Source organism: Coffea eugenioides, chromosome 8, assembly GCF_003713205.1.
Source record: "Coffea eugenioides isolate CCC68of chromosome 8, Ceug_1.0, whole genome shotgun sequence".
Classification (NCBI taxonomy): domain Eukaryota; kingdom Viridiplantae; phylum Streptophyta; class Magnoliopsida; order Gentianales; family Rubiaceae; genus Coffea; species Coffea eugenioides.
Genome location: NC_040042.1, coordinates 31,522,797 through 31,532,680, shown reverse-complemented (window position 1 = coordinate 31,532,680; position 9,884 = coordinate 31,522,797). Strand labels below are relative to the sequence as shown.

The window sequence follows — 9,884 nt, the reverse complement described above, 5'->3', positions numbered from 1 at the left end:
CCTTTCTGCTTCTTCCATGACCAAAGGAAAGCTTGTAAAGGTTGCCGAGAGAGTATCCTTACCTCTCTCGACTTCATACATCTGTAGTCTGGACTTGCTTTCCAGATTACCAACCTACTTTACCCGTCATATATGGAAACCAACAATTGCTTTCTAAGTTGAGAGATGCTTGATCACTTGGGAAGGAGCTCAAAAAGGCATATGAAAGAGAGAGAGAAAGGGCGGATCTTGTTATCATTTCTGTGACTTGTAGCAACTTTTTGCTTTGTTAAGGTTAGTGATGTCCTTTTCATGTAGGACTGCATCTTCTTTGGATGAATCCATATTCAAAACTTCAAGTCCTCGTAATGAAGAACATAATATTGCATGTAATTTGAACTTGGATTTCCTGAATGAAGAATGCAAAGCAAAAGAGAAGGTGGAGGGGAAATGATTTCGTTTACATTGTTTTATTCTAATACATAAGTTCAAGTTTCAGTCATTTCAAGTTGAGGTAAAATCCAAGATAACCAAAAGATGATTGATGTCAGGATTTATTCGTTAACTTTTTCATTTTGCTTAGGATACGTACTCCCTGAAACTTATTTTAGCTTATGATGCATAATCCCTGAAAACCAACATAAGAAAATTTTTTACTTCAGATCCCATGTTCATTTCCAACCAGAAATCTGTAGTATTTATTCTGCTCGAAGGACTGCATGGTGACTAACTTTTGCCTTCAAAAAAGAACACGGAAATATTGAAGAAGTTAATTCTGGTAAGGAGAAAAGGGTTGAGGAGAACTACGTATTATCATTGTAATTTGCTTTTATTCTTTTGGTGTGGGAGGGGGAGGGTTTCCCATCTTTCCTTCCAAAAAATGCAGTGACTTTCCTGCAAAAGATCCCCTCCTAGCAGCTATCTCTTGATTCTCCACATAACATCTTACAGGTATCGAATTAAATCTTACATCTGCTACGAGGAAAGAGACACACACACAGCGCCAATTGAATCAATGCACTTGAAAGCATTACAATGTAGCTCGCATAAGCTTTTTCATCTCATTAAGAAGTATACCATCTGAAAAATATTTAGGTAAAAATTACTACATACTATTGCTGGTCAAGCTGAATTCTGTATAGTCATGTATTGCTACAAGAAACAGATCTAGAGCCATGAGCAAGAAGCGATGGCAGTGCCTAAACTGTGATGACTTTCATTCCCATTGATGTGTGGAAGTGTGGATGTGGATATCCAAGCCAAGCAAAAGATTCCCGTAACATTGTTAGTATTCATTAAAATGAATGCCACCAAGTTTCCACACAATATATGTTGTTGCAAACATCACCGTGCTGATGAACACAAATGAAAAGACAATTACAAACACATCAAATCCCCCAGGAAACTCAAACGTCCATCCTGGTTTTGGCATCCCTCTTTTGCTGTCATCAAATAAATTTGTAGGGGCTTCAGGAAGGCCAGATCTTTTTCCTTTGTCACTTTCTTTAAGAGCATCAAGCAGTTTGCTTCCTAGCTCTGGCTTGGATGCCTTGGACTCTGTATAACGCCTAAGGACCCGAGCTGCCCTAAGTCTCTCTCTTGCGGTTAATGGAGATCGTTTGATGGCTGGCGTTTGATTAGATGAAGGTGATTCTTCTTTAGAGTTTATGGAAGCTATCGACCCATTATTAACATCAGAGAGCTTGGGTACTGAACCTCCTTCAGCTTTAGATTGAATTTCATCACCCCCTTCCAAAGAATCCGCGAGTGGGAGATCTGTGGCAGAGGATTGTTCATCTGAATCTGATGTATTAGCAATATTAAACTCATTTTTACCATTGTCTGTCATGACACGATCACCATTTGCAACTGAAAGAAAGAACCTTTGTTCCAATTTCGTCATTAGACTTGGTAGCCCGCCTATTCTAGAGGTAGATGTCAAACAAGAAGACCTCATCACTGATGTCCTAAACTTCCTTGAGGCACTCGGACAGTTTGCCTGCAACTTGTCTTTGTTAAGAGCCAACATGCAACAATGTCCCAGAAAGGACTTAATGAGAAAACAAGCAAATTAATCAGACGAGATCATGAACCAGCACAAAGAATGATGAACAGATAATCATTTTTAACTTTCAAGAGCAGTTGAGAATCTCCAGAAATATCCCTGGATATCATCAAATCCTTCAAATTATAGATTGTTAAGCCACATAACAACAGTAGCTCTATCTTCGATTTCTAATGCATCAAATTTACAACTACTTATTCAGATAAGGCATACTACAAAAATGTCTTAATTCTTTCCCTGGAACATGCAACAAAAACGTAGCATGCCCAAATTTCATAGACAGGCAAACTTTCTACTGCAGAGTTAACCCCTCAAAATGGGTCAGCTAGAACAAAGTTAGATGAAGATAGAACCAATTTAAGAAATTCATACCTGAGGCTTCTTTCATTAGACAGGATCAATTTCACATACCTAAGACTCAACTTACTGAGAATTCAAGTCTTTATGTTAATTAAGCTAGATGGCAAATTAATATTACCTTTAAACACAAATTTACCAAGAAGCAATAAAAGTACAAAGAAGCACTTGGACGAGATAATGGCCTATAATTGGCAATGATTGTCAAACAAGCGCTTCAGTCAAGAGTTGAACTTGTCTTCAATAACCTTATACATGTTCAAATATATCTCAAATACTGTACTTAGAAAATGAAAATCAAGATGAAACTCTGCAGCAATAGATCTAAGAGGTCCACCGATTGCCTATAATATGCAATCCCAAAAAAAAAAAAAAAAGCATCACAAATTGAAACCAATGCTATCAAAAAGAACACTAATCAACAACCAAAGGAGTGACCTAAGCAAACCATCTAGGAAACAAACAATAAAGTACAGTATTTGATATATCAAGTAACAGATCACCGAACACTTGTTAAGGTTAAAGAGGTCTCAAGTAAAATTGGGACAATAAAGTAGATGCTTCACCTAACCTTCAAAAAGAAACTCAAAACAACAGTCATGCAACCAATAAAGATCCACCTGAAATATAGTGAAACATATGTACATAAACTATTAAGGACATATTCTGGCACCCCGATTGTGTTTATTTGAAATAGAGCTGACCTGCAAATTGAATAATTCGGTGCTCAAGTTCTGAGCATTTGATAGAATGTGAATCACTTGAAGCCCCATATCTCAGATGAACCTTGCCAAACATACAAGATATGAACAGCAGCAATCCTGTACATGGACAAAGGATGAATAAGTAGAAGTGAAGACATGGTTCCACCAATGTCACAAATCTGAAACTTTAGGAGGCCATAAGTACAAAACAAACAAAAATCCTTCAATAAACTGTTCCCAAAAAAGTGGAATCTATTAAATGAAAAGTTGAAAAACTGTTCCAACTCTATAAACAAAGTAAGTGACCATAGTAGGAAGGAGATGGAGCTTTAAACCAAACAAACAAGAAAACTTCAATAGACAGACAAAATCACTTAAGCAGGCTAGTTTGTTTGCAAGAAGAAACAAGAATGAATAAAGGTTGATATCAATACCATTTCCAGTTCACTCAAGGAAAAAACTGAATCCTCCACCCTTTTTTTTTTGGTCAGAAACATGCTAAATGATTAGCTATACATTATTAGGTAATACTACTTTTCAAAGTTAAAAAAAAAGATAGAGGTCAAAACATCCCATCTCTCCATCAGTCATCAGCACCGACTTGATAGATATATATGAACACTACATTAGAACTGAACCCAAAATCCCATTTTTCCTATCAAGTATCAAGAATTCATTTGCCAAGTAAATGACAAAAGTAAAAAAATAAATTCAAAATCTTCATAGCATATAGAAACTTAGCAAAGACACAACATTGACACACTATAAATCATCTGGCCAAGAATCTCGCAAAAGAGAAGTTTAAAATAAAAAAAGCAACAGGAAAAAAAAGGACAAGAAAAAAACTAACCAAGAAATGCAAGTTTGAGAGGGGATGGCAGCACCAGGGGAAGCTGGAAGTTGCTCCCTGGAACTGGCTGGTGCATGAAAGACTCTTCCCCCTTCCCTCCCTCTGAGCCCTTGGCGGGAGCGTGTTAGGGGGTATAATAGATAAGGGGGGCTGGACAACCACAGTTTAGTGGTCAGAAATTAGCCTGTCTCGACCAATAGGGGGAGGAACAATCACAGTAGGCAAAATGAATGTATTCATCGCTCGCTTTTTCAAGTACTTATTACCAATGTTTTCAGAACCGGACCGGATAGCGACTCGGCCGAGGTCAGGGGTCAGGGGTCAATGGGTTCGACCGGGGGTCGATAGGGGGTCGAACCGGATGACGTCATAAATAAAAATTATTTAAAAATTAAAATATTATATATATAATATCTAATAATATATTGATATTAATAAAGGTATATTCATATATATTTGATGTTTCAAATATATTTAACAAGAAAATACAAAGAAATTAGAACAATCAAGTAGCAATTTATATTATTTAATAAATATTAACAAGTTTAGAATTAAAATTATGAATTTAATTGAAAAATAACATCAAATTTTAGGACAATATTTATAAAGTATCAAATATTTGAGGTATATCAATAAGTTTTAACAATTTAGGGGGTCAAAACATAATATTAAAAAGTTTGAATTTTTTTTTTAAAAAATTACTGTTGAACCGGAAAAACCGGTTTTTGCCCGGTCAAACCCGGTTTTTGACCGGATTTTAAATTTCCGGTTTTTTAATATGGCTCGGACCGGCTACCTGGCCGGTTCCCGGTTCGACCGGCCGGTCCGGTCCGAGTTTCAAAACAGAGCTTATTACCCTTTCCACGTTCAAATCAATGCAAAATTACCCCTTACATTCTTTAAAATGTAACAATTTAAATTACCTATTTTGTGCTTTAAAATTTTGAAAATTTTTTCTTTCTTTTATATTTAAAACGATGTATCATCACTTCTGATATCTTGAAAATGTACAAGTTTCATTCTAAAGTAATTGTAATAAAATTTTGGGTTAATTATAGTTAATCCCCTTAAGGTATACCCTATTTCTCACTTTACTCCTTAATCTTTAATTTTTGTCACATAACCCCTGTAGAACAAAATGAGCCTTCCATTATTTTGACTTTTCATTTAGGAAAAAAAGTCTCAATGACCCTCCAACTTTTATTCAAATAAAGTTTTAGCCCTCTATCAATAAAAAGGAAAGTTTTGGTTTTCGATCTAACAAAAAAGCATATTTGTGGCCTTTTTATTAAGCCGGGCAGTTAAGATTGACGGAAACCATCGTTATGTGAGAAACACGATCAAATATCAAGGATATTATAGTCTATGCAGGAGCGTTTACCGAGTAAAAAGGCAGTAAAAGTACTTTGACCATGGAAAATCACACAACTCCCACCCCTTTTGCTTCAAAACCCTAATGTGAAAAATCAAACAAGAAGATCCAAGTGCAGCAAAAAAGTGATTATGGCCGGAGTGGCTGTGAAGATGTAAATGGAGTGGCAAATGCAGAGGAGATATGACTACTTTGATATATATCTCATTTACGGTAATTCAAAATCGTGTTTACTAATCCATTTGTGTATAAGATTTGTTTATATGCATGTGTAATTGAAGGGAAATAAGATTTGTTTATATGTTTGGGTATGGTGATATTGGGAAGCTAGGTGATCCAATCTGGGGGTTCCATAGTAGAAATTAGCATTCAAAGTTGTGTTCCTACCTTGTTTATTGGAAATTGACCATGTCAGACAAAAGGGGTTGTATAGAAAGTTATATATTTTAATGGCTGAAAAGTGACGACTTTATTTCTTTAGGGTCTTTATTTTGGCTGAATTTGACTAATTGACTATTTCATTCGTGAGTTTTTATGTGTTTTTTTCCCTGTGTTGTTGACCATTTTATCCCAATTGCCATTATAGAGCCAGATTCTGAATTGTTTATTATTCAAATACATCATGGGGGTAGAATTCTGTGGAAACACTATGTATGGTGTGCTAACAGAGAGGTAGACTATGTAGATGTTTGTGATGCTAAATGAATGTTAACAGTTGAACTAAACAAAATGGTAAAGAATTTAGGACATGGTAGAGTTGCCATAATGTACCACTACCTTGAACCAAACAAGGATCTAGCAAATGGTTTAAGAGAGTTGTACACCACTGATAATGTTAACAAACTTTGTGCCTGGGCTTATAAGTACAAGGTCATGGAAGTCTATTGTAACCACCAAACAGCTGAAGAAATTAATAGTTACAAGTCTCCCTTAGTGGTGAAACTAGCACAGAAGAAGAAGTGTTGTGTTTTGATTTTAGGGTTGGATGAAAAGGGAAGTATAGTAGGGGAACCATCTTCTCATGTAGTTCCTAAAAGGAGGCTATTCATTAGGGACTCAAGTAGAGGACAAAGTAATGGTAGAAGAGTATCCAAGAACCAGCAGCATGTAGGAGGCTCAAGTGGTGGACAAAGTAGTGATGCACAAGCAGTTAACAACCAGCAGCAGCACATAGGAGGTTCAAGTGGTGGTCAAAAGAGTGATGCACATGTATCTAACAACCAATAGCAGCATGTAGGAGGCTTAGGTGGTGGACAAAGTAGTGATGCACAAGCATCTAACAACCAGCAACAGTACATAGGTGGCTCAAGTGGTGGACAAAGTGGTGATACACAAGCAACTAACAACCAGCAGCATGTTGGTGAGACAGATCCACAATAAGACAGATACACAATAAGAAGGAAGGAGCAATCAGCAGGCTATTGAAGATGAAGGACAAGATGGAGATGATGAAGATTCTGGATCAAAAAATAACTGTGACAGATTTAATGGTGATGTAGACTATTGTGGAGATGAGGCACCACTGCTTGATGATTTGACATTTGAGCTAACCCAATGTACAAGCACATTAGAAGAAGAGCAAACTAAAAGACCTTCACAGCAAGGAAGAACTTCAACTCAATAGGCTACCACTGAACAGGTTCAAACACAAGAGTCATCGCAACAGCAGAATCAGCCCAATGCATAGCAGCATCAAACACAACACAAAGAAACAAGTAAGGAGAAGGAGAAATACACAACAGCAATAGCAAACCCAAGAAGGATTTGAAACATATGCATTAATTGGGAGAAGATATAATCCCAGATCATCTAAGTAGTGATGATAATTCATCAGAAGAAGATCAAGAAGTTGATCAATTTGCTTGGAGGTATAAAGATGTTTCATGGGAAAATTTAGAATTGGTACCAGGTTCGAGTTAGGGTTGAAATTTGAGGAAGGCTACTATCTAGAAATATGGTATTAAGATAGGAAGGCCAGTATATACAAAGAAAAATGAACCCAAGAGGGAGAGAGACAGGTGTAAAGATCCATGGCCATGGTATGTGTTTGTCTTAGTTGAAAAGGCACTTGGCACGGCAGATTTGCTAGTGAAGACCATGTATGACAAGCTTAAAAACTGCAATCATGCTGGAAAAATGAAAATTTGAAAGCCAATTGGTTGTCAAACAGGTATATGGAGAGGATTAGATCAAATATTCGTATGCCAACCCGAGAGATTAAACAAAGTGTAAGTGAGGGGTACAATACATAGATTTCTAAATCGGTGGCTTTAATGCAAGAAAAATGGCTCTCAAAATGATACAGGGATTGGTTGCAAGAAAAATGGCTTCCAAAATGACACAAGGATCGACTGAAACACAATACAAGAAAATTTGGGAGTATTGTGTTGAGATAAAGAAAACTCATGAAGAAAGTACAATGGAAGTAATGTTTACTCCAATTAGAGAACTTGGGGTAATCCAAAATTCATGAGGTTGTACTACTGGTTAGGGCCATTGAAGAAAGGATTCAAGGATGGCTGTAGGCCAATAATAGGCCTAAATGGTTGCCATTTAAAAGGGATATATAGAGGGTAGTTATTAACTGTCATTGCTACAAATTTGAATAATGGATGATGGCCCATTGCATGGGCATTGTAGAGAGAGAAGCAACTAAGCATTGGGCTTAGTTTTTGAAATATTTAAGTAAGAACTTGAAAATCAAAAACCAGTTCCACTATAACTTTATATCAAATCAGCAAAAGGTATGGATATTAGCAATTGCTTAAGCTTTTAACTTTTTCCTTAAAAATTTGTAAAACTAACAATTTATTGAAATTCCATTGCAAGGGCTAGACAAGGCACTAACAAAATTCGTCCAAACTGTAAGCACAAGTACTTTGTTAAACTTTCAAATTTATATATTTTTATCAAGATTTTTCTATTATACTATGTAAATTTTTTTATTTAACTTTGTGGAACTTTGTGAGGATAGATATTATGTCCAACGTATTTTCGCAATTTCAAGAAAACACATCCAGGTTTGGCAGGCAAAAAGAGGTTGTGGAATATAGTATGTTGCACAACAATGGAGTTATACAACAAAACTATGGAAGAACTTCAAACTTTTGATAAGGAGGCATATGAATGGGTCAAAAAGCTCCTCATACTTGATATTGGTGCAAGGCATACTTTCCAACTCACACAAAGAGTGACACAATAGTGAACAATTTATGTGAGTCCTTTAATGCTCATATTATTGATTCTAGAGACCAATCTATCATCACAATATTGGAAATGATAAGGGAGTATCTTATGCAGAGGATATAGAGAAAAAGAGCTGCAATGGAAAAATATAAGGGGCCCATTGGACCTTTGATTTCTAAAATAGTTGAGAATAGGGTCAAACATTCAAGTCAGTGGATGCCAATTTGGAATGCACTACATGACTACCAAGTCAAGGGTCCAAAAGGGGCCCAATTTGTAGTAGATATGCAAAAAAACTATTGCACTTACAAGTTATGGGAGGTTAGTGGAATTCCATGCTATCATGCTGCCACCTTATGGGAGAAGAGGTTCCTCACAAGTACCTGGATGGTTGTTATAGCATGGGGTTTTTCTTTAAAATTTATGAGAACGTGTTGCATCCAATTAGTGATGAGGATCATTGGCCCCCATCCATCACGATTGTATTGGATCCACCAACTCAACCTGGTAAGCCTAAAAAAGCCAGGAGAAGGGATGCAACTGAGGGGAGAGATCATGGTAGAAGATTGATGAGGAACATTGTCATTCACTATAGAAAATGTGGTAAGGTTCGACATAATGCAGCTACGTGCAAGAAGCCTCCCAATGAAGAAGGTCAAGAAGGTGCTAACAGGTTATCCGAGCTTATTGGTGACAAGCAGTAAAGGCAGCTACCAACCAAAAAAAGGAGGACTACAGTGAGTGTATCATATATCTGTTGATTTTTCACTATTATCCTTAGTCATGGACTTACATATATCTATTTACAAATTGGTAGGAACCAACAACCAAACCACTCTTCTCAAATTTTGCAACAAATAGAGTAGTCTTCTCAAATTTTGCAACAAACAAAGCAGTTCTCTTAAATTTTGCAGCAAGAACCTCGACAAGATCATGATGAAGCTGGGCAACAACAATCACAATAAGGCCAACAACAATCTCATCCATAGCAGCAACCATCTAGAAAACCTCAACTAGAAAGCCACTTACTGATGCAGAAAAGGAAACCATCAATCCTAACTATACTTATTTGGGTAAAGAACCTCTATTCATAGTTGGCAACTGGAGGGAGAAATGGAGTGGAAGAGACAGGGGCAGAGGAAGACAAGCTGGAAAAGGAATAGAAAGAGGAATAGCTATTATTGGGAGGGGAACTCAGCCAAGATATTTCATCTAGAGAGCAGTATTCATGGACACTTTTTGTCTTATGTTGTGTAAACTTATGGTGACTATTCATGACCATATGGGAACATGTTTTTATGTCTAGTAGTTTCTTTTTGTGTCCAGTATTTCCTTGTTAGTGACTTACTGATTTTGTTTTGGATTGTAACC

At 36.6% G+C, this 9,884-nt stretch overlaps 1 protein-coding gene across 3 annotated transcripts; it reads right to left on the bottom strand.

Moving 5' to 3' along the window:
* Positions 1-1,005: 1,005 nt before the first annotated feature.
* LOC113779571 lies at positions 1,006-4,142 on the bottom strand. Of its 3 annotated transcripts, none has more exons than XM_027325186.1 (3): positions 3,956-4,142; positions 3,106-3,222; positions 1,006-1,989 (listed from the first exon to the last, which is right to left on the bottom strand). In XM_027325186.1, the coding sequence occupies exons 1-3, from the start codon at positions 4,029-4,031 to the stop codon at positions 1,265-1,267; spliced, it is 918 nt and encodes a 305-aa protein (XP_027180987.1). In that variant the 5' UTR covers positions 4,032-4,142; the 3' UTR covers positions 1,006-1,264. The 3 variants fall into 3 exon arrangements, with proteins under 3 accessions (XP_027180987.1, XP_027180988.1, XP_027180989.1); XM_027325187.1 differs by having other exon boundaries at positions 1,006-2,029; positions 3,956-4,044; XM_027325188.1 differs by having other exon boundaries at positions 1,006-1,978; positions 3,956-4,044.
* Positions 4,143-9,884: the final 5,742 nt, after the last annotated feature.